This window comes from Myotis myotis, unplaced genomic scaffold (assembly GCF_014108235.1).
Source record: "Myotis myotis isolate mMyoMyo1 unplaced genomic scaffold, mMyoMyo1.p scaffold_m19_p_19, whole genome shotgun sequence".
Taxonomy (NCBI): domain Eukaryota; kingdom Metazoa; phylum Chordata; class Mammalia; order Chiroptera; family Vespertilionidae; genus Myotis; species Myotis myotis.
The window spans coordinates 13,168,355-13,192,831 of NW_023416323.1; the positions used below are offsets into that span (position 1 = coordinate 13,168,355).

At 48.1% G+C, this 24,477-nt stretch overlaps 1 protein-coding gene across 1 annotated transcript; it reads left to right on the forward strand.

The window, feature by feature from the left end:
- Positions 1 to 1,691: 1,691 nt before the first annotated feature.
- SLC7A9 (solute carrier family 7 member 9) lies at positions 1,692 to 24,266 on the forward strand. The gene is made up of 14 exons (XM_036346210.1): positions 1,692 to 1,766; positions 2,375 to 2,484; positions 5,614 to 5,761; positions 6,047 to 6,289; positions 6,641 to 6,766; positions 6,990 to 7,089; positions 7,813 to 7,857; positions 8,336 to 8,459; positions 9,263 to 9,366; positions 18,557 to 18,653; positions 19,812 to 19,961; positions 21,358 to 21,532; positions 23,671 to 23,781; positions 24,016 to 24,266. Exons 2-13 carry the CDS (start codon positions 2,401 to 2,403, stop codon positions 23,733 to 23,735), a joined length of 1,461 nt encoding a protein of 486 aa, XP_036202103.1. The 5' UTR covers positions 1,692 to 1,766; positions 2,375 to 2,400; the 3' UTR covers positions 23,736 to 23,781; positions 24,016 to 24,266.
- The last annotated feature ends 211 nt before the right edge of the window (positions 24,267 to 24,477 follow it).

Genomic DNA, 24,477 nt, shown 5'->3' on the forward strand with positions numbered 1-24,477 from the left:
AAAAGAAATGCTCACAATGAACCAAAAATTAACTGAAATATACGTCTAACCCTCAACAAAGGATCCTCACCCCAGATGTCCCAAACTCAGGCCTTGGCGGAGGCCCAGGAAGACAGGGGAGCCTCTGCACTAACCGGGGGCTGGGATTGAACAGCCACCGGAGCCTCACTGGTCCGGAGGGCGTGCCCCTCCCAGCCCCATGGTACACATTCAGAACTTGATGGTTGGAGAGACACTACGTGACCCAGAAGTCAGAGTCTGGTGGGGGGTGCTTTTTGCCACCACCACACCCTGCCCCTCTCTTGGTTGCTGTTTGAGTATCAGCCTCTGGAGGCCACCTCCACGCAGGGACATTCTGTAGGCTGGCATTACCGAGGGCTGGATGAGTGCAGTGCTAGCAAACACTCCGGCAGGGACTCCAGCAAGCCTGTGAGTGCAGGTCCTGTCTGGGGCTGGCAGGTCCCACCATGGCCTCTGGCCGCTGTGCTCCTGGCGGGGGGAGCCCAGGAATGAGCACTCTGCTGGGGCTCCGGCCTTGGTGGGCGGAGTGCTGGGCACCCTGACGCACAGTGTGGCCTCACAGGGGGCAGGCAACAAACTTCTGAATCAGGTCCCTGACTCTGGGACAGCAGAGTCCCCACATCCTCCAGGCGGCTTTAAGAGACGACCCTGAGAAATCTGCCCTTCCCTCCGGTCAGCCTGTCCCAAAATGTTCCCTAATGGTCCCTGGTGACTCACCTAGCTCTGTCCTGTGACCTTTGGTCTCATCTGGATATCTGAAATGCTGTTAAATTTACCCGGATGCAAAACTGTCTGGAGATGGCTGTGATAACAGCGACAGTGCTCCAGCTTGGGCTCTGCCCACCCACGGGAAGGCCTATCCGAGATCAGGGATTAGAGCTGCCACCGGGAAGGGGTGGGTCTGCCCCCAGCTGGAGGCACCACTGGGGCACCTCTGCCCCCTGAGAGAGCCAGACCTCGGGGTGGGGGGCCCGAGCCCTGTGGTCTCGACGTGCTTCTTTCCCTCTCAGGGCCTCGTTTCCCCATTAGGTAAGTGAGGGTGAAGCCGATGACGTCTTGTGCACCTCTTACAGGCCACAGTGGTGAACACGGCCACTTTAACTGCGGCACCATCGATTGAACCAGCGAGCGGGTGCAGGTGCGGGTGCAGGTGGGGGTGCAGGTGGGGCTGGGACCTGTAGGAAGCCTCACTGCTGAGTCCGCATGTGCCCAACTCTCTCAGAGTCCCAGGTGGGGCTAAAGCCCAGCCCCTGGCAAACATGGGAAGGACTCGCCACCCTCCCACCAGCTTGGTCAGACCAAGGCCCTGGGTGAGTTATATCTGCCCTGACAGGCGAGTTACAAGCTCCGCGCTGCCTGACTGGAGTTGTAAATACAGCCTATTAAGGTAATAAAAGAGTTGGTTCCAAAGTTTATTTCTTCTGGTTCCAGTCTTTACAGAGATTTCTTCTTACAGGATGTAGCTGATTTGGGGGAATCTAGTTAAGGGAAAAAAGTTGATCTAGACACAAATGAACAAAACAAAAACATGTCTGGAGAGAAACTGGCTTTCCTGGCTCTCCCCTTTTGGTGTGGTGTACCCAAACTTCATTTCTTAAAAGAAAAAAAAAAGTGTTTAATTATTACCCTTGTCGACCTCTGTACCTTCTGGCTTCCTCCACCTCTGGCCACAAGACATGGCCATTCCTGGGGCACAACTGTGTAGACACAGGCACGCATCACACGGGCTCTGCAGAGTCGAGAAGGTAAGGCCGACGGGTGGTGGGCGGGCTCGCCGCTGTCCTCACACGGACTGGGAGGGACTGTATTTACAGAAAGGGGACAGGACAGGACGAGCCACGAGTGAAGCCTCGAGCCCATTTCCTCAGCATGTCTTTCGTTCCTCACATCCTTCAGTGAAAGACACCTGCGTGGTGGATCTATTATGTGCGAGGGGCCTTCATGTGGGAAGTAATTCTGAGAAAAACGTTCCTTCCTTGAATGTGGTTCTACTGAGTAGACCCCATATCTACTAGTAAATACAATGCTCCTTTTCACTTTGGGGAAAACGGAGTTGGACCATGGAGCTAGAATGACTTTCCAAGCGTGTCGTTGCTGAGGATCAGGAGCCCAGAGGTGCAGGCGCCTGGCAGGGAGTTAGAAAACAGCGGAGCCTGTGCCGAGGGCTGCGCACACGCGGGGAAGCCTGTTCCTCGGGGGCCTGAGCACTATCCCTGAGGGGTCCACACCCGCACTTTCCCGAGACAGCAGCCCAATCTGCTTTTGGAGTCAGTCCCCACACCCCAGTCGCCGAGCTCCCGCGGGCGCCCATCTGCTGGGCATTTGCTGAATCAGGCACACGCCCTCCTTGCAGCCTCTTCGAGCTGGCAGGGGGAAAAGATGGAGACAAGCCCGAGAAAAAGGAGAGAGGATCAGCAGTCCATCCAGAGTAATGAACCCAAGACCACGAGTCTCCAAAAGGAGGTAAGGCGTGCTGAGCAGGCCTTCTCAAGCCGGCGGGGCGGGGCTCTGGGGAGCAGGCGGGGAAGTGCCCCTGACCTCTGGTTTGTACAGTACGTCTCTGAAGGAACAGAGTGTTGCACTTAACTTCCTTCCTTCTCGCCAGTGAGCTCAGCATATTCTTGTTAATAGTGTGCACTGGGCAAGCCTGGAGGAGCTGGTGTTTGCTCAGCCCCGTGGCCTCTTCGGGGACGGTCAGAGAGGCCCTTGTGATGTTTGAGTGCCCCCTGTAGCGTCTTCACCAAATCTCTGTCCCCCTAGATCCAGTGCTAAGAAACCCCCACTCCTGCTTAGTGAGTCTGGCTGGGTGGTGAGCCTGACATGGGTGTGCCATAGGTGAGCCCTCTGAACTGGAATACAGTAAGGGCTGGACTTGGAGGTACCTGCGGCCTTGGGGGGCCCAGAGCTTGTGTAAGATCGGGCTGGCATTGTGGGGTGGGGCTGGGGGGAGATGGGAGTAGAGGCAAAAAGGAGCCAGGCGCATTACACTGAGCAGGGAGCAGCGCTAGTCCCAGGTGGATGGAGCTACAGGGGGTGCAAGGGGAGGAACGGGCTGCAGGCTCCTAGGACGAGGAATGGGGGCCCCGGAGCAAGATCCCCATGGCTTCCAGAGCAGGACAGCAGGACGAGTGGGCTGAGCTCTGGGTGGAGGCGCCCACTCCTGGAAGCACAGGAGACAGAGGGAGGAGGCATCTGGGGATTGACAAGGGGTGGCTTGGACTGACTGGGGGTTGGCCGGGGATCTTGGGTCCCCAGGAGTCTGCTGATGGGCAGCAACAGCCTTCCTTCATAAAAAGAGCACAACTGAGCTCACCCAGGCCAGTCCTGGCTCAGGCACTTGGGGTGATTGCAGACCTCAGCAGGAGGATTCTGGAGGCCCCCCGGTGTGGGTGAGCCAGCCCCGCATTACAGGAGGGAAGCTGAGACTGAGGCCACAGCAGAAGCTGACCCTGCTCCCTGGGACCCTCCTGCAGTGGTGTGTGTCCCCTGCTGGGAGCTTTGTTCTCTGGGCTCTAACTGGAAGCACTCCCTCTGCCCAGACAAACACAGCATGGTCACCTTGGGCTCCAGAAGTCAGGCTGGTGGCTTCTGAGGGCAGACGCTCAAAGTAGGGGCCTGAATCAGACACTGTCCTCCTTAAAATAGTGTTTTTCTTACTTGACTCATGTATGATTAACACACAGTGAAATGCATAGATCCTCAGTGTTCAGTTTGCTGGGTTCTGACAAATGATCACCCCAAAAGAGCTCCCCCTTGCCCTTTCAGACCCCCTACCCCCAGCTCTAGCCCCGTGGATTTGCGGATTCGTTCTGCCTGTTCTGGAACCTCACAGGGATGGAACCCATCGGTGTGCACCGTATCTGAGCTGGGTCTTGGTAGGAAGCACATACCTTATCAAATGGCCTCAGAAATTTCACAGCCCCCAGTGTTTCTGCCCCTGGAGGCCTCCATTGCTCACCTCCCACCCGACCCTGTGACGCCCTGGCCAGGCCCCCAAGCTCTGATTTCCCTATTAGCTCCGAGGGAAAATCTTCTTTCTGCTCTGCCCAGGGAACAGGCATGTCCCTAGAGCCTTCCTTTTTTATATTTTTAAAATATATTTTTATTGATTTCAGAGAGGAAGGGTGAGGGAGAGAGAGATAGAAACATCAATGATGTGAGAGAATTATTGATCAGCTGCCTCCTGCACGCCCCTTACTGGGGGTTGAGCCCACAACCTGGGCATGTGCCCTTGATCCAAATCAAACCTAGGACCCTCCAGTCCGCAGGCCGACACTCTATCCACTGAGCCAAATCAGCTAGGGCTAGAGCCTTCCTTTAAAATAAAAAATTGCTAATTATAGTTGACATTCAATATTATTTTATATCAGTTTCTGACGTTCAGCATAGTGGTTAGATATTTATGTAATTTACAAAGTGGTCCCCACAATAAGTCTGGTACCCACCTGGCACTGTACATAGTTATTACAATATTATTGACTATACTAGAGGCCTGGTGCACAAATTCGTGCACAGGTGGGGTCTCTTGGGGTTGGCCTGTGGGCATTGGGCCGAACCGCAGTCCAATGCTGCCTGCTGCTCCCGCTCATCCCGGCCCCGCTGTGCCTGCCTCGGGCTCGCGCCGCCACGGTGGTACTCACCAGCCATGAGTCCTGCATTTGGCACCTGTCCTGAGGCGGGGGGAGGCGGGGGTGGCGGGATGCGATCAGCCCACCAGATGGCCAGTGGGACGCCCTTGCTGGTCCGGATCCATCCGGCTGATGTTCGCACCGGTTGTCGGGAGCCACCTGGCAGCTGCTTTTATATTTCTTCCTTGTGGAGTGTCTAGGGAGGGGAAGCGGCCCGGGTGCCCAAGGCCAACTTACAGGAGGCTGGAGGTGCTGTCGGGATTGGGCCAGCGGCGCAGGTCTGCTCTCTAGAGATTGGACCTGCAGGACTACTGAGGAAGTGAGTGGCTGCCGCTGGGCTGGTGGGCCGCCAAGACCAGTCAGTCAGCTGAGCGGCGCTCCCGCTGTGGGAGTGCACTGACCACCAGGGGGCAGCTCCTGCATTGAGTTTCTGCCCCGGTAGTCAGTGCGTGGCATAGCGACCAGTGTCAGCCGGTTGACTGGTCAACTGGTCATTTGGTTGCTTAGGCTTTTATATATATAGATCCCTATGCCGTACTTTACATCCCCATGACTATTTTGTAACTAACTGCCAATTTGTACTTCTCAGTACCTAAAGCCTTTCTCGTTGGGGATCGTTTGCTAAATCAGCCTTGAGCATCAGGGCAGCAAGGGCAGTGCTGGTGTATGGGACTTGTACCAGGTCTGCCTTTCTGTGCCTCCATTTTCTCTTCTGTAGAATGGGTATGATACAATATTCCTGACTCATGAGGCTGTTGTGGGGATTAATGGACTTAGTGTGAGCAAAGCCCCAGGAGCAGCAAGCACCCTGGTGTGACTCCTGCAGCAGCACCGGTGAAAGCGCCTGGGAGAGGGCTTCCTTGGGGCCGTGCTGGCTGCACCCAAGGGAGGCAGGGAGGGGCTGTGCTGGCCACCTGAGCTGGATCTGGTGCAGGACTAACTCTCTCCTTCCTCCACACCCAAGGTGGGCCTGCTCAGCGGCATCTGCATTATCGTGGGCACCATCATCGGCTCTGGGATCTTCATTTCCCCCAAGTCTGTGCTCAGCAACACGGAAGCCGTGGGGCCCTGTCTCATCATATGGGCGGCGTGTGGGATTCTTGCGACACTGGGTAACAAAGATGCCGCTCCCTGGCCGAGTCTCCTGGTGAATGTGGGGCTGGGCTATCTGAGCACGATCCTGTTCCCCGGCCTTGCTGGCGCTGGGTCCCTTTCAATGCTGGCGCGCAGTAGGTGTAAATCAGGCTGCGCCAAAACATCCAATGGCCAGAACTCAGCTTAGTCGGATGAGAGGGGACTATGTTGGGCCCTGTGAGCATGGCCCCCAGAGGGGAGGAGGGCTCTCCACTGGGCCACGCCTCACCAGGGGTCTGGGTCCCCTCCGCTCTGTGTTCCAGGTGCTCTGTGCTTTGCAGAGCTTGGCACGATGATCACCAAGTCAGGGGGCGAATACCCTTACCTGATGGAGGCCTTCGGCCCCATCCCTGCCTACCTCTTTTCCTGGACCAGCTTGTTCATCATAAAGCCGTCCTCCTTTGCCATCATCTGCCTCAGCTTTGCTGAGTATGCTTCTGCGCCCTTCTACGCGGGCTGCCAGCCTCCTGTAGCGGTGGTTAAGTGCCTGGCTGCCGCTGCCATCTGTGAGTACCCAAGTCTGAAACCTTGGGCAGGGGTCAGAGAAGACCTGGCACAGACGAGGTGGGGACCCTCTGGTCTCAGGTCCTACATGTCCAGAAGTGGACCTGGAGGGAGGTGAGAAGCGGGGCAAAAAGCCTGTCAGGCTTTGCCATCCCTGCTCTTCCCATGTGAGAGCTGTTGGCGAGGGGGTGCCACTGGCTGTGCGCAGGGCAGCGCTTGGGGAGCCGGGCTGCTGCTCCATCGCCCTCAGATTCCAAAGGGGAGGCTGGGAAGTTAGAAAGAAGCCTCCTTCCAGGGCCTTTAGAACAGAGGAGACATTGAGCACCCGACACAGAATGTTGCCCCCTCCCCAGTGGTCATCACTACGGTGAATGCGCTGAGCGTGCGGCTGGGCAGCTACGTCCAGAACGTGTTCACAGCGGCCAAGCTTGTGATCGTGGCCATCATCATCATCAGCGGACTTGTCCTCCTGGCTCAAGGTGACATTCAGCGGGAGGGATGGGGCGCCACAAGCACAGGCCTCCTTTTCACCCCGAGGTCTTCTGCTGAGCAGATCTCTAAGGCAAAAACTCAACAGGATCGCCCATTTCCCAGCTTCTCAGAGTTTAATAACCTCAGGTCATAAATCTTGCACATGGAGATGATGCAAAGTTCCACTCTGGTCGGCTGATACCCACTATTTACTGTCTGGCTTAATTACAGGAAATACAAAGAACTTTGAAAATTCTTTTGAGGGCACAAAGCTGTCCGTGGGAGCCATCAGTCTGGCATTTTATAATGGACTCTGGGCGTACGACGGATGGTAAGGCACGAAAGGCAGCGCGTCTGGGTGTGGGTTCTCCAGGCATGGAAAGCAATGGCTTCTGGGGTTTGGTGGGACCTTAAAACTCACCGTCACATCTCCATTTTGTTAAGCACCCTGCCCCTCACCCTTCGGTTCTCCTCGGACCCCAGAGACACCTGCCCCTTTCCCAGTCCCTCTTGTGGCCCCAGCCCCTGGAGTGGCCTGTGAGCAGGCAGCAGTGGGGCCCTGGGGCCAGAAGCTTCCGCGGAAACATACAGCTCAGCCCATCCGCAGACAGTCAGGGCGCCCAGGACGCGACAAGGCGAGGATTTCAGCAGCACTCCTATTTCCCCCTTGAAAATCGAGGTTTAGTCGCTGAGATTCTGCTTATGTCCTTCAAGGAAGAAGCGTGGCTGTCCATGACGTGGCCTTTCCCTCATGCACAGCATCTGCAGCCTTCATTCTCTTCTCAAAGAATTTTCCATTTTTTCAAAGCACCTTGGGGATACCGCCAATTATTCTTGAAAAGTCACGTGATTCCCACGGAGGGCAAAGACTTCCCAACCGATGGGTGTGCAGATCTCTGCAGCGGGCATCGCCAGGGCTTCCTCTGAAGGAAGTTACCACAGATTCCCCAGGGGTTCCTTCCTGCGGTGGAGAGTCTTGAACCAGCCAACACTTACTATTTGGTTTTCACAACCTCAGCAAAGTATCATGCTTATGTTACTTTTCTCTTTCTAGGAATCAACTCAATTACATCACAGAGGAACTCAGAAACCCTTTCAGGTGAGAAAACCGAGTCAGGACAGGAGACAGTGGGCAGGCAAGCACTTTTCTCTTCTCCCAAGCAAAGGGGGAACCGCTTCCTCCCATTATCCCAGGCCCCTGCCAGACACAGAACGGTCTCCTATACGCTCGTTTCCACTCATAGAGTTTGGTGTGGTTTGGTTTGGGGTAGTGGGATGACTGCTGATAGGAAGGGAGAACTCCAACTTTAGCTCTGGCTTATTTTGCTTATAAACAATTCCATTTGACTGCCTGGGAGTCAGAGGGAGAGTCTTTCTCATTTGAAGATGTCACATGGGCCTCTGGGGCTGTGCTGTTTCACGAGTGCCCTGCTGGGTGGGCCTCTGGAGGGGCCGCCGTGTCCCAGCCCACCACAGGGAGCAGAGGGAGAAAAGACTGGACAAGATCCACAGGCTTGTGAGTCTCTCAAGGGATGCTCTGGTCTGACTCTGGGTCCCCGGCGTCCTGCCCCTCACAGAAACCTGCCCCTGGCTATCATCATCGGGATCCCGCTGGTGACAGGGTGCTACATCCTCATGAACGTGTCCTACTTCACCGTGATGACAGCGACCGAGCTCCTGCAGTCGCAGGCGGTGGCCGTGGTGAGTTCCGGTCTCCGTGGGAGGGTGCTGCGTTCTGTGGGAAGGGGAAATGCTCAAGCCAAAGTCCTCCCAGGGCAGGGAAATGATTGGCCAGGAGACGGGAGAGTGAACAGGTTAGGGCAGCCCCAAACACCCCCCTGAGGCCAAAGGGGGGCTGGCAGGTCCCCTTTCACAGCACACCAGTGGCCTGGGGGCAGGCTGGGGTTATGACAGACAAGTAGGAGGGAGAGAAAAATGCAAGGGAGTCCCTGCGGGAGGGAGTTAAAATAATGCAATGCGGACTTTAGACCAGGTGAGGAGGGGAGGACAAAGTGGGTGTGAGGGACAGTGGAAAAGGCAGGCGGGTCCATGTGCTGGAGGCCTCTTGGAGTTGGGGTAGGACAGGAAACCAACTAGGAACAGACAATGAGGTGACGAGGGTGGGAGCAGGGGAAGCAGTCTTGGTTATGATGAGTTCACCCGGCGGAGTTCGGAGTTCGAGGGAGAACAAGTCACTCTGAATGTGGGGGCCAAGGAACTGAGAGGCCACAGTGTCCAAACGAGACAGAGATGACTGAGAATCATGACGAGGTGGAGGAGAGATTTCTGTCGCCATCCGTAGGCGCTGAGATGCTCTGGGAGGAGAAGAGGCCCCGTTGGCTGCCTCCGCAGTGGTTCCCGGCCTTTCCTCTCCGGGAGGGGTCAGAGGCTGCTCTCCTGGGGGTGGGGCCGGGCCTCTGGGACAACACAGCAGCTTTCTTGGGACCCATGGTTCTCGGGGGCCATGCAAGACCCTCAGGTCTCAATCTCACTTCTCTCACTAGACGTTCGGTGACCGTGTTCTCTATCCAGCCTCGTGGGTGGTTCCACTCTTTGTGGCATTTTCAACCATCGGTGCTGCTAACGGGACCTGCTTCACCGCGGGCAGGTAGGTGAGCCCACACTCACCCCCGGGACAAGGGCACCAGAGCCGACTGCACAGGAGATCGCCAGCCTCAGGGCTACTTCCTTCGGGCTCTGCAGGCTAACCCCCCCCACCCCCCCACAGCAGGAAACCTGACGTCCAGGGAAGGGAGCGAAAAGCATGGACAGGCCTGCACGCTGGCCCTGGACGTGGCTGGCCCCACCGAAGGGAGGCCCTAGGTTCCTCTTTGGGGGTAACAACGCTGCTGACTCCAGCACCAGGCAGTCTGGTGACACAGGCGAGAGGGGCTTTGGTTCACATGCAGTACTTTCTACTTTGTCCTTTTATTCACCCAATGATATTTCTTGATCATTGTCTCTGTTAATATACACACAATCTAGAACAGGGATTGGCAAACTTTTCCGTAAAGGACCAGTGAATATTTTATTTTATTTTATTTTTTTAAATATATTTTATTGATTTTTTACAGAGAGGAAGGGAGAGAGATAGAGAGTTAGAAACATCGATGAGAGAGAAACATCGATCAGCTGCCTCCTGCACATCTCCTACTGGGGATGTGCCCGCAACCCAGGTACATGCCCTTGACCGGAATCGAACCTGGGACCTTACAGTCCGCAGGCCGACGCTCTATCCACTGAGCCAAACCAGCTTCGGCTAGACAGTGAATATTTTAGATTTCAACTCCATCTTTGTAGCACGAAAGCAAACAGTGATTATTATTTGCACGAACAGCCTGGCAACATTCTTGACCCTCCTGGTCTAGAGACAGTTATCAGCTGTGCTGTATTCTACTTTATGATTAGCATCCCTTAGCAGGGCTCCACTCGTGGCCTAGGTGGGGGTTGTTCTCATAAGCACTGCTGCGGGGGATTATTTTTTTCCTAATTAAAAAAAAGTTCAATTATAATTGGCATACAATGTTATATTAGTCTCAGATATACATAGTGGTTAGACGTTTATATAACTTATAAAGCGATTCCCAATAAGTCTAGTACCCACCTGGTACCACACATAGCTATTACAAAATTATTTTTTTTTAAATATATTTTATTGATTTTTTTACAGAGAGGAAGGGAGAGGGATAGAGAGAGTCAGAAACATCGATGAGAGAGAAACATCAATCAGCTGCCTCCTGCACACTCCCCACTGGGGATGTGCCCAAAACCGAGGTACATGCTCTTGACCAGAATCGAACCTGGGACCCTTGAGTCCACAGGCCGATGCTCTATCCACTGAGCCAAACCGGTTAGGGCTATTACAAAATTACTGACTATATTTCCTACGCTGTACTTTACATCCCGGGACTATTTTGTAACTACCAATGTGTACTTCTTAGTCCCTTCACCTTTTTCATCCAGCTCCCAGCCCCCTCCCATCTGGCACCCATCACTTTGTTCTCTTTATCTATCAGTCTATTTTTGTTTTACTTATTCTGCTCTTTAGAATCCACATATAAATGAAGTCACATGGTACTTGTCTTTCTCTGTCAGACTTGTTCTACTCAGCATAATACCTTCTAGGATGGTAAGATTTCATTCTTTCTTTAAAAAATATATTTTATTGATTTTTTACAGAGAGGATGGGAGAGGGATAGAGAGTTAGAAACATCAATGAGAGAGAAACATCGACCAGCCACCTCCTGCACACCCCCCACTGGGGATGTGCCTGCAACCAAGGCACATGCCCCTGATCGGAATCGAACCGGGGACCCTTCAGTCCGCAGGCCGATGCTCTATCCACTGAGCCAACCCGACCAGGGCCTTCACACTTTTTTATGGCCAAGTCATATTCCACTTCGTGTATGTAACACGTCTTTATCCGTTCATCTGTCAACGGACACTTCGGTTGCTTCCATATCTTGGCTATTGTAAATAATGCTGAAATGAACGTAGGGATGTGTGTATCTTTTCGAATTAGTGTTTGGACTTCTTCAAACAAATACCCAGAAGTGGGATTGCTGGGTCATATTGTAGTTCTATTTTTAATTTTATGAGGAACCTCCATGCTGTTTTCCATACCGGCTGCACCAATTTGTATTCCCACCAACAGGTACAAGGGTGCCCTTGTCTCCACATCCCTGCCAACACTTGTTGATTTTTATGATGACAGCTATTCTGACATGTGTGAGGTGCTATCTCATTGTGGTTTCATTTCTCTGATGACTAGTGATGTTGAGCATCTTTTCATATGTCCACTGGCCATCTATATGTTGCAGGGGGCATTCTTGAACATGCCTTTGCCCAGTTGTCTAGCATTCTGAGTGGTTATCTTTCTGAATGTGAAATTGCCAAAGGTTAAACACTTAGATACTTAAATAGATGAAATACATACCACAACATCATTTTCTAAAGCTGTATCAAAGTACAGGCAGTCTGATCCTGCAACTTTACATCTTCAAAGGTGTTTTGGCTATTTTAGATTCTTTGCATTTCTATGTGAATTTTAGAGTCAGCTTATTCAATTCTTTATTTAAAAAAGCCTTCTGGGATTTTGATTAGGACTACTTTGAATCTTTGAACATATAGATCCTTTTGGAGAGGATGGCCATCTTAAAAGTATTGATTCTTCTGATCTATGAGCATGGACTGTGTCTCTGTTTATTTGGGTCACCCTTAATTTCTTCCAAAAATGTTTTTTGCCTGGACAGTATGGCTCAGTGGTTGAGTGTAGACCTACGAACCAGGAGGTCATGGTTAGATTTCCAGTCAGAGCACATGCCTGAGTTGCAGGCTTGATCCCTAATGGGGGTCATGTAGGAGGCAGCCAATCAATGATTCTCTCTCACCACTGATGTTTCTATCTCTCCCTCTCCCTTTCTCTCTGAAATAAATAAAAGTCTATTTTAAAAATGTCTTTAGTAGTTTTCAGTATACAGTTTTTGCACATATTTTTTCAGACTTAACTCAAAATATTTCATATTTTTGATGCCATTATATGTTTTCATATGTTTTTATTTATTTTAGACAGAGATGAAGGGAAAGGGAGGGAGAAGGAGGGAGAGAGAAACATCAATCAGATGCCTCCCAAACGCACCCTGATAGGGGACTGAACCTGCAAACAGGCATGTGTCCTGACCAGGAATCCAATTGGCAGCCCTTTGGTGCAAGGGACCACGATCAACCAACTGAGCCACACTAGCCAGAGTCCATTGTATTGTTTTTACTGTAAAACAATTCAGTTTCTATTTGCTTATTGCTAGTACATAGAAACACAATTTTAATAGCTCTATTGAGGTTTAAATAGCATAAAATTTACTTTGTAATTTCACAATTCAATGATTTTAGTAAGTTTATAAAGCTACGCAAACAACATCACAAGCCAATTCTAGAACATTTCTATCATCCCAAAAACTTCCCTCATGCCTAGCTGTAGGTAATCCCCACTCCCACCTCCAGCTCTAGGTAACCAGTGATCTGCCTCTGTGTCTATAACTTTGATTTTCCAGACATTTCATCTAAACCAGTGGTTCTCAACCTTCCTAATGCTGCAACCCTTTAATACAGTTTCTCATGTTGTGGTGACCGCCAACCATAAAATTATTTTCGTTGCTACTTCATAACTGTAATTTTGCTTCTGTTATGAAATGTAATGTAAATATCTGATATGCAGGATGTATTTTCATTGTTACAAATTGAACATAATTAAAGCATAGTGATTAATCACAAAAACAATATGTAATTATATATGTGTTTTCCGATGGTCTTAGGCGACCCCTGTGAAAGGGTTGTTCGACCCCCAAAGGGGTCTCGACCCACAGGTTGAGAACCGCTGATCTAAACGAATACATTTAGGCATATGATCCATTTTGAGTGAACTTTGTACAGTTCTGTACCTGTGCAGATTGGGGGTGGGACAGGGACTTACATATCCTGGATTATGTTGGATATAATTTTTATGGGGTCAAATCTAAGATCTTTGCTTACTGGTTTCTCAGTTTTCTATCTCACATAGACAAACCTTCCTCTCCTTTCAAGAACACCCACCTATATTTTCTTCTAGCATTTTATTGATCAATCTGGAACGTATTTGGATGTGAGGCATAAATCTCACTTTCCATCCCACCCTCAAACCTTTACCTATTGTCCCAGTGTTTATTGAATAGTCCACCTTTCCCTACTGGTCTGAAATGCCACCAGGATCATCCCCAATGTACTTGATTCACTTTGTTTCACTGGTAGGTCTTTTCCTGTGCTATTATCATCCATACATTCCACAGCCCCAGTGATGCTAAATCTGGCAGGACTAGTGCTCCCATGTCAGACTTCTCTTTGCCTGTTTAGCATTCCAGATGCACTTACAATAATTTTGTCCAGTCCCAAAAGTCCTGCTTGCATTTTGAATGCATGAAATTCACTTATTGATTTTTAGGGAACTGATGGAATTTACTAGTAAATATGTTTTTATTGATTTTAGAGAGAGAAGGGAGAAGGGAAGAGAGAGAGGAACATCAATGAGAGAGAAACATTGATCAGCTGCTTCCTGCATGCCCCCTGGTAGGGATCAAGCCCCCAACCCACACATGTGCTCTGACCAGGAATCGAACCATTGACCTCTTGGTGCATGGGTTGACACTCAACCACTGAGCCACACTGGCTGGGTGTAGAACCAATGGAATTTAAAGAATTTACAGCACCATCTTGAGTCTGAGTCTCCCGCCTCCACCTAGCAACTCCTTTCCTCCCACTTTCACTGACTTGTTCTGGGAATTAATACCATGTTTATATCTTTTTAAAGGTCAAATATGGAGTTTTAAATAGATGGTCCCTTTGGCCTTTGTATTCCTGACTTCTAATTTTATTGTGTTGTAGTTAGAATATGTGATCTTTATGCTACCACTTCTTCATAAATTTTAAGACTTCCCTCGTGGCTTACTGAAATCTCCTGCTTTCATAGTGGATTTGATTTTTACATTTTTAAAAATTATATATATCTCCTTGGTCGTTTGTCCCCTTTTTCAGTATGAATTCTCCTTTTTTTAAAAGTATATTTTATTAATTTTTTACAGAGAGGAAGGGAGAGTGTAGAGAGTTAGAAACATCAATCAGCTGCCTCCTGCACACTCCCTACCGGGAATGTGCCCGCAACCAAGGTACATACCCTTGACCAGAATCGAACCTGGGACCCTTGGGCCCACAGGCTGATGCTCTGTCCACTGAGCCAAACCAGTTAGGGCTGAATTCTCCTTCTTTTTGCCTTAAATGCTCTTTTGTCTGATATTGATATCATTCAATGAGCCGTCTTTAGGCTGCTGTTTCTTTTTTTTTTTTTTTTTAGTATAGGGATGCTATTTGTTCATTTATTTATCAATCAGCTTTATTGGTATGTAATTCACATACCACACAATTCACTCACTTAAAGAGTATACAATCCAGTGGTTTTTATTTTTCTGGTTTTTTTAAAATTAAATCTTTATTGTTCAGATTATTACATTTGTTCCTCTTTTTTCCCCCCATAACTCCCCTCCTCCCAGTTCCCGCCCCACCCTCCGCCCTCACTCCCCACCCACTGTCCTCATCCATAGGTGTACGATTTTTGTCCAGTCTCTTCCCGAATCTCCCACACCCCTTTCCCCCCCAAGAATAGTCAGTCCATTCCCTTTCTATGTCCCTGATTCTATTATGATCACCAGATTATTTGTTCACTTGATTCTTAGATTCACTTGTTGATAGATGCATATTTGTTGTTCATAATATGTATCTTTGCCTTTTTCTTCTTCTTCCTCTTCTTAAAGGATACCTTTCAGCATTTCATATAATACTGGTTTGGTGGTGATGAACTCCTTTAGCTTTTCCTTATCTGTGAAGCTCTTTATCTGACCTTCAGTTCTGAATGATAGCTTTGCTGGATAAAGTAATCTTGGTTGTAGGTTCTTGGTATTCATCACTTTGAATATTTCTTGCCACTCCCTTCTGGCCTGCAAAGTTTCTGTTGAGAAATCAGCTGACAGTCGTATGGGTATTCCCTTGTAGGTAACTGGGTTTCTTTCTCTTGCTGCTTTTAAGATTCTCTCTTTGTCTTTTGCTCTTGGCATTTTAATTATGATGTGTCTTGGTGTGGTCCTCTTTGGATTCCTTTTGTTTGGGGTTCTCTGCGCTTCCTGGACCTGTAAGTCTATTTCTTTCACCAGGTGGGGGAAGTTTTCTGTCATTATTTCTTCAAATAGGTTTTCAATATCTTGCTCTCTCTCATCTTCTGGCACCCCTATAATTCTGATGTTGGTATGCTTGAAGTTGTCCCAGAGGCTCCTTTCACTATCTTCGTATTTTCGGATTCTTTTTTCATTTTGGTTTTCCGGTTGGGTGTTTTTTGCTCCTTCGCATTTCAAATCTTTGACTTGATTCTTGCGCTCCTCTGGTCTGCTGTTGGGTGTCTGTATAATATTCTTTATTTCAGTCCGTGTATGCTTAATTTCTAGTTGGTTCTTTATCACAACATCGAGGGTCTCATTAGATTTCTTGAGGATCTCACTACATTTATCGGCGGTCTCACCAGTCTTTTCGAGGGCCTTACTAAGTTTATCGGCAGCTTCTAGACAGTTCTTGAGAGACCTTAAAAGTGTGGTTTTGAGCTCTATATCTTCCATTTCTGACATTTGCAACCTGTTTCTTTGTCTCCGCATTTTTTTATCTTTTCTTGGTGCACCCCCTAGTGGTCTTTGTGGGCAGTCTTGTTGTAGTTAAGCCTTGTCGGCAATACCAGGGGTGATTTGACCTCCAGGCTAACTGGCTATGAGAGTCCTAGGCTGCTGTTTCTGCTAACATGTCCCATCCCTTTCATCATCAACGTCCGTGTCATAGGGCTGTTTCAACAAATCCTACCTCAGGGTCTCTAGTCGGCAAAGTGAACCTGATCACATTCAATGTAATGACTGATACAGCAGGATTAACTTCTAACATAATCTTCTGCATTTTCTTTTTTTAAAGAAAATCTTATCCTGCCCTAGCTGGTTTGGCTCAGTGAATAGAGCATTGGCCTGTGGACTGAAGGGTCCTGTGTTCGATTCCTGTCAAGCGCACATGCCTGGGTTGCAGGCTCGATCCTCAGTAGGGGGCGTGCAGGAGGCAGCCAATCAGTGATTCTCTCTTATCATTGATGTTTCTCTCTCTCTCTCCCTCTCCCTTCCTCTCTGAAATAAAAATATATTTTTTAAAAAGAAATTCTTATCCTTATTTATTACCCGTCAAATTATCTTAATTCTTTCTTTCTTCTGCTGACTTGGAAGCTATATTTTACTAGAGTAGGCCTTCCTTCCCCCGGGTGCCGGCACCGGCTCCCTCTGGCACCGGAACCTGGGCTTCCCTCGCAGCCCCCCTTTGTCCTGAAGGACGTCCAGTCTAATTAGCATATTATGCTTTTATTACTATAGATTCTTTCAGCAATTACCCTTAAAATTCTGCATGAACACCTAATAGAATCTCAGTATCTCAATCCTCTTCCCTCTTGCGAAGGCTCTGCCTGACATGTCAGCTAGTGTATCAGCTACACCTTTTTATAAACCCATCCCTCCAAAGGAGTTCATCATAACAAAAATGAAAAATCCAATACTTACGTACATACAACATGCTTTATTGCAGTTTCCTTAGCATTGCTTCTTCAACCAGTAACTTCTGAGTTCAGCTTTTTGTTTGTTGTAGACTTTTTAATAGTTCCCAATGAGTATTGAAAAATAGTAAGTCTCCTAGCTGTTGTTTATCTAAAAGTGCATTTATTTTGTCAATAGTCTTGAATGATAGCTTAGCTATAGAGAACTTTAATCTGAAGCCCACTTCCCTCATCACTGAAAAAATGATTTCTCATGAGATGCTGCTGTTGTGCTGATTGTCCCTAATTTTGTAATTAATCTTTTAAATTCAGCAGCTTAAATTTTTTTCACTTTTCTTCCCACTATAATGTTTTTATCTGGGTATGCTTTTATTTTTCTAGAACTGGGCTCAACTTGAAGGCTCAGTTTGTCGATTCTGTAAAACCTCTCTGCTCCTCTTTGAATTCACTTTACCCCATTCAATGATTCAAGCTTTCTCCTATTTCTTCTCTCAACTTCCTGTCCACGCTTTTCATTTCTCTGTGCTTCATACTTAGATATAGCTTCACCTTAATTTTTCACTGTATCTGTTGTTAAAATGTTTTTAAAATTTCTTATGGATTTTTATAGAGATTGGGAGAGGGAGAGACTCATTACTGTGAGAGTGAGACATGGCTCGGCTGCCTCCTACTGGGGATCGAGCCCACAGCTGGGGCATGTGCCCTGACAGGAATCGAACTGGCAACCTTTCTGTGCACCAGACCATGACCAACCAGCTGAGCCACACCCCCCAGGGCTGTTGTTGATTGAAACTTAATTACAGTAACTATTTCTTTTTGTTCAGCTCTTCTTCCTTTTTTCTCTGACATTTTACACTTAGTTTCAGATTCTGAACCATCAGGAGTTCTTGGGTGGAACGAGACCCCTTGCTTGCATCAGCTGACTTACCCTTGGTTTACCTGATTTTTTAAAAATAGGGAACTTCTGGTTTCAGGGAGCACAAGGCCTTCTGTGCTTGCTGTGTCAGGTGCTCCAAGCACTGGGGTCACCTGGGTCTGGACTACACTTCACATTTCTTTCTTTCTTTCCTTTTTTTTATTTGTGTTTTGTTGTTGTTGTTGTTGTTGTTAATCCTCACCCGAGGATACTTTTCCATTGATTTTTAGGGAGAGTGGAAGGGAGAAAGGGAAAGGCAGAGAGTAACATCGATATGAGAGAAACACATAGATTGGTTGCCTTCTGCATGAGCCCCAACCATGGCCTAGGCCAGGGAGGAGCCTGCAACCAAGTTACCTGCCCTTGACCAGAATTGAACCCAGGACCCTTTGGTCTGCAGGCCGACGCTCTATCCACTGAGCCAAACTGGCTAGGGCACTTCACGTCTATTTCTTGCACAACTTGCAGGACTCAGCGCAGGTATCTCCTCTTTGAAAGGGCCTCCCCAAGCCACCCCACCCGTACCCTAGCTTCGGTGACTCCACTGCACCAGGATGCAATTCTCTCACTCACTTCTGCGAAATTCACCCACATCCGGAGGCCAGAGCCTGCCTGAGTACATCAGGGTCACAGCTCAGTCCTTCTCTGTGGCCTCGGTGGGAAAGCTGAGGACACGCTAGCTCAGTGATGGTGCAGCAGCCTGCACTCCAATCAACTGACTTCTGCATTTTCCAGACTCGTTTATGTTGCGGGCCGGGAAGGCCACATGCTGAAAGTGCTCTCTTACATCAGCGTCAGGCGCCTGACTCCAGCCCCTGCCATCATCTTTTATGTAAGTATGAATTCCACCATGAAAACATCCCCCTTAAAGGCAGAGGGTCCCTCAATTTGGTTGCTAAGTGCAGTGGTTCTCAAATGACACAGGTTCTCTTAAGCCTCAACCTCAAACAAATGTATGAAAGAAGCTCAATGCCCTGGCCAGGTAGCTCAGTTGGTTAGAGCATTGTCCTGATATGCCAAGGTTGTGGGTTCGATATCCAGTCAGGGCACATACTAGAGTCCACCAATGAATGCATAAATAAGTGGAACGACAAATCGATGGTTCTCTCACTTTCTCTTCTTCCCTCTCTCAAAAATCAATCAGTAAATAATAAAAATAAAAGCCCAAGACAATTCAGACAGTTCATTTAAACTCTGGCTCCTTGTTCTGAATTTATCCGTGAGAGATGCTGTTTGAACATTCCGAACTTGTATCCTCTATATGTCTTACATATACATTTGTTTGCCCTAGATCCCTGGTAACAAACCATCACTTAGGGGGATAGAGAATAAGGCATTTACAAGTTAGCTACTGGCAACAGCTTCTCATTACGGTCCAGTAATTTAGAAGTCATGGGATCCTTGTGCAGTGAATGGCCCTTTGAGATCTTCTCAGTGGGGGATAGTCCTTGGTTGTGTGCAACTGCCTTGGGTACCCCGAGGCCATCCACTCAGCCTCAGGGCCAGACTCCTCCGCCCACCCCAGAGGAGAACCACTATTCTCTGTAAATCTATTCCCTTTGAAGACGAGGAAACAGACCCAGAATCACAAGGCCCTTGGGATCACAGGGTGTGGACAGTGCAGGTCACAACCAGACCCAGACAGCCTGAGTCTCATAGCCCAGGGCCCTTTCCCATGATGAAAACTCTCTGGAAGGAAAATTCATAATTAGGAAGCTGGTGCAGTATACACACATTTATATTTTGTGTTCCTCCCTACTTAAAATCACAGCTTCAAAGAGTCACAAATTTTCCAAGTCCTTTCCGTCAGGCCGCAAAGAGTACACCCATCATAGCCAGTCTGATTTAACCCCCGGGATAATGGGATAATGGGACGCAGTTCTCCTTCATGTTTATCCACAGGGAAAGCTGCTTTTTCAGCCCTCAGTGGAGGGATAAAGATGGTGTTTTATGTGCTAATGACCTAAGAATGTGTCCTTCTTTCCACTAGGGTATCATAGCCACCATTTATATCATCCCTGGTGACATAAACTCATTAGTCAACTACTTCAGTTTTGCTGCCTGGATGTTTTATGGCTTGACGGTTTTGGGGCTGATCGTGATGAGGTTCACGAGGAAAGACCTGGAAAGGCCTATCAAGGTAGGTTTAATGCCCCAAATGTCACGGGTACCTTCGATTTCTTGAAATGAATGAGAGAGAGAGGTAACTACTTTAAATTCCAGGGGCATGACATTTCCAACCTGACCCTACTCTTCTCTGGAATAACACATTTTAAAGTGCGGTTTGCTCTTCGTTTCATCTAGTTTATGATCCAATTAGCCATCTAATTACTAGTTTACTAAGTTATCAAGAATACCTGTGGCCTAACCTGGGCAAGTCGTCCCGTTCTGACAGTTCTAGTCTCTCTCAAGCCTGAGTTCATAGACTGATGGCGACTTCAGAATTCTGGCCCCAGACCCAATCCTGTGTCCGCAACCACAAATGTCACATCTGCAATCTGTTTGGGCTCCCTCCCACCTCCCTGCATGGCCCGAGGAATCCAGATCTGGTGACTTGGGCTCCTCTCCTGCCCCTGAACCCACTGACTGACGTCAGAGGTTCAGAAGTGGGACCATCAGACATTGGGGGTCTCCTGATGTGATAAAAAGGAAGTGCCAGCTCCACCTCTCAGGTGTTCCTGCCTCCAGGTCCCACCACCAGTTCACAGGAAATATGAGGGATAAGAGGAGCAAGTTCCCAGGCAAAGCTGGCATTAACACATTAACACATTGTACAGGATAAATCCCTACAGACGCATGACAAGATAAAAAAATAAAATAAAAAGGAAGGGAATAAACGTGTTAAAAACAAAATCTCTGCCCTAGCCCGTTTGGTTCAGTGGGTAAGAGTGTCAGCCTGCGGACTGAAGGGTCCCGGGTTTGGTTCCGGTCAAGGGCATATGCCTGGTTATGGGCTTGGTCCCCAGTAGGGGGCTTGCAGGAGGCAGCCAATCAATGATTCTCTCTCATCATTGATGTTTCTATCTCTCCCTTCCTCTCTGAAATCAATTAAAAAAAAAATCCTTACCAGTTAAAGATGATTACTGAAAATGTTATAGTTAAAATGATAGGAAGTCTGCCATTCTCTTTATATTCCAGTGAAACAAACAAACAAAAAAAAGAATAAAGTTGGGAAAATTACTTAAATATTATTGAAATTGGGGAGGGAGGGGGACATAGATTTCATTAATTCTTCTTTCTGTATCAATGTCTTGGTTTTGAATAAAATATTTGCCCTAACTGGTTTGGCTCAGTGGATAGAGCGTCGACCTGCGGACTGAAAGGTCCCTGGTTCGATTCCAGTCAAGGGCATGTACCTTGGTTGTGGGCACATCCCCAGTAGGAGGTGTGCAGGAGGCAGTTGATCAATGTTTCTAACTCTCTACCTCTCTCCCTTCCTCTCTGTAAAATATCAAAATATATTTTTAAAAAAATTTTTTTCCAGAAGAAAAGGAATGTGCATGGCCAAATCATGACACGTGCTGTTTTGCCCACAGGTGCCAATTTTCATCCCCATCTTGGTGACTCTCATATCCGTGTTTTTGGTTTTGGCCCCAATCATCAGCAAACCCGAATGGGAATACCTCTACTGCATGTTATTTATACTGAGCGGCACTGTATTTTACTTCCTTTTTGTCCACTACAAGTTTGGATGGGCTCAGAAAATCTCAAGTAAGTGTCAACAGAGGGGCAGTTCTTCTATTAGGGCAGCACACTGGCCCTGGGCCTCCTCAGGCAGCTGGCAAATTTCACCACCACTTTGTGAGGACACGACCCCTTAACCTCAGTGTGACAGCTCTGGGTCCACCTGTGGCATCCTCCTTTGTTTCCATCAATTACTATAACAAGTAGAAGGGAAGGCACCATTTTTTAAAATTGTGAAATACAGATAAACCTTACCATCTTAACCATTTTAAGCACACAGTTCAGTGGTGCTGCCCTTCCCCACTGTTGGGCACCCAACTGCAGAGAACCACAGGCAGCATGTGGGAGGCTCAGTAGCATCCCAGAGACACCCAGGAGGTGACAGACTGAGACAAGGGCCCGAGCCGTCAATGCCAAGGCCCCTCAGCAATCCTGGGTCTTTATCCTATACAATAAAAGCCTAATATGCAAATCAACCAAACGGAAGAACGACAGGTGGAACGACCAGTCGCTATGACGTGCACTGACCACCAGGGGCGGGAAGACAAGGCAGGAGCTGCCCCCAGCCCAGCCAAGGTGGGTGCGAGCGGTGGTCTCCCAATCACCCTTCTGGTGGTCCCACAGATCGGCCATGATCGCCAGCCAGGCCTAGGGACCCGACCGGTGCACAAATTTCATGCACTGGGCCTCTAGTCTATTTTAAGGCACTTGTTTAAAACTTTAACTATATAACTACTTTCATTTTGAAAAAGAAAGTAGTGCCAAAGTTCATCATGATGACTCGGCAGTACATCCATGTGTATGATGTTCACCAGGTCTCATCATGTTTGGCACATCCCACTGCAAGGAACTCCAGCTATAAAAGCTTCCAGGCCCCGAGCATGATGGGTTTTCCTGGACTCCCTGCCCCTGTACCGGAGTTCCTAAAGGCAGGACTCGGGCTGGAGCTATTCAACAGCCACTTAACATTTATTGAGTGAATGTGATTAAAAATCTGCCTCTGCCTTTCTCCTCAGCGTGTCTGAACAGGGAAGTACAGCCCTCTCGTCAGACATGCCCATGTGGTTACTTACCTACATGAACTTAGGTCGACACGCAGGTAAAGGTAGGAAAGAGCAAACTCCCGGGTGAGGTTTAGGCTGACTCTCAGGGACGAGGATGCCTAGAGCTCGGGCAAGTCCCAGGTCCTCTCAGCCTCCATGTCCTCTCCTAAGGAACCAGGTACCACCTCTCACCTGACAGCCGTGTCACAAACAGGAGGGGATCTGTTTCATGTTAACAAAGTGAAACCAAAAACAAAATCTAGCTCTATACTTCCACCAAGGACTTGTTTCCTTTCCTGAAACAGCTCACCCCATCCCTCCTCTTGAACCTAACCCTAAGCTGAGGGAGGGATTGCAGACACAGTACTATAGGAAGGAAAGATAATTTATTACTGTTTAAAAGCAGCTATTTTTCCTCATACCTTTGAAAATAAACTCGGATTTGATTGTGCTGACAGAGAATCTAGCCAGGTTGACTTAAAACCTAACGGTACAAAATGTCTCCCCCCACATACTGTATTTTTATTGACTCTATTGGGGTGACATTAATAAAATTATATAGGCTTCGGGTGTACAATTCTATAGTACATCATCTGTATATTGTACTATGTCACCACCCCAAGTCAATCAAGTCTCCTTCTATCACTACTTATCCCCCCATACCCTCTTCTCCCTCCCTCCAAAAATGTCTTCTCAGCTTTAGAATATTTAGCCAAGCTGCTCCCTACAAAAACCAGTAAGACGTTGGAATTAAGCCGGTGAAAAGAGTGAACAATCTGTGTTTTAAACAAGATGAAGTCTTCAGTGATTTCAGACTCATATTCAACCATTGGTCAGTGGTAAACATATGCATATAATTGAGTCATTTCATATTTTTCCTACAAATTGTTTGGTGGCAATAAAATATTTAGCAGGTCTCTAATGCTTTAGGGGGAATAACTTGTGCCCTAAGAACCACTGAGCTGCCAGGATGGTTCTGCCTGCCTCCCAGCACCGTGGGTGAGGCCCCGGAGCACGGGCCTAACAGGACTCGCCGCGGAGTAACAGCAGTGCTGCTCACCACTAAGCCTGGCAAACTCGTTTCGTTAGCTTCCTAACGGCACTTTTTGACTCCCACCCCAGAGCCCGTCACCATGCACCTTCAGATGCTGATGGAAGTTGTCCCAGCGGAGGAAGCTCCAGAGTAACAGACTGTCGCCCGCAGCACGGCCAAGCGGCGATGGACTTATTTTTGTAAGCAATTATCTGCAGTTATTTCTTCCTGATGTTTTTCTTAAGAAAAAAATGTACTGCAATGTCTATAATACTGGCATTTTTAGATATTCACACCTACTTAAATAAAGAGAATTGTTTAAACTTAGTGATCAAAAGGTATACAAAAAATTGGTGAAACTTTTGCTTTGTGTGAAACAGATTTTTAAAATACAGAAGTACAAATGTTTACCACTTACCCATTCTCCTCCCAAGACTAGTGCCACCCCCATATTTAACCTGGGATGTGCATGGCAGGCCTGTCCCAGGCGGATGTCGCGGCCCCACTACAGAGCTGACCACCGGGAACCGAGGGCGCTGCAACCAGCGGTCAGCATCCCAGCTCCCCAACAGCCGTCACTGGCGTTTTGGTCAAACAAGAAAGCGTGGTGAATAAAGTTCTATTTTGCATTTGGCACTCAGGGAAAATGCTGTCTAAAAAGTGTAAAAAATAAACATTTCTGTGAAAACACTAATTTTATTGATATACTTCAAAAGAGATCACACAACTAAATATGGGAGCAATTTAGAAACATAAAGACAAAGTACTTTTACCTTAGATTTCAGAAATCTTCCCCAAACATGAAATCAGTACATATTAATAGAACAAAAACAATTAGTAGTTGCCTACATTTCACAAGTCAGTGTCCTGTCCTGCAAAACGTCATTTAGATCTTC

What these genes read in the sequence shown, in the direction of transcription:
- SLC7A9 (XM_036346210.1), top strand. Translation starts at nt 2,401, where the DNA reads ATGGAGACAAGCCCGAGAAAAAGGAGAGAGGATCAGCAGTCCATCCAG. An exon ending in CCACGAGTCTCCAAAAGGAG is followed by an intron (nt 2,485 to 5,613) that starts GTAAGGCGTGCT and finishes TCCACACCCAAG; the next exon opens with GTGGGCCTGCTCAGCGGCAT. An exon ending in ACCTGGAAAGGCCTATCAAG is followed by an intron (nt 19,962 to 21,357) that starts GTAGGTTTAATG and finishes TTTTGCCCACAG; the next exon opens with GTGCCAATTTTCATCCCCAT.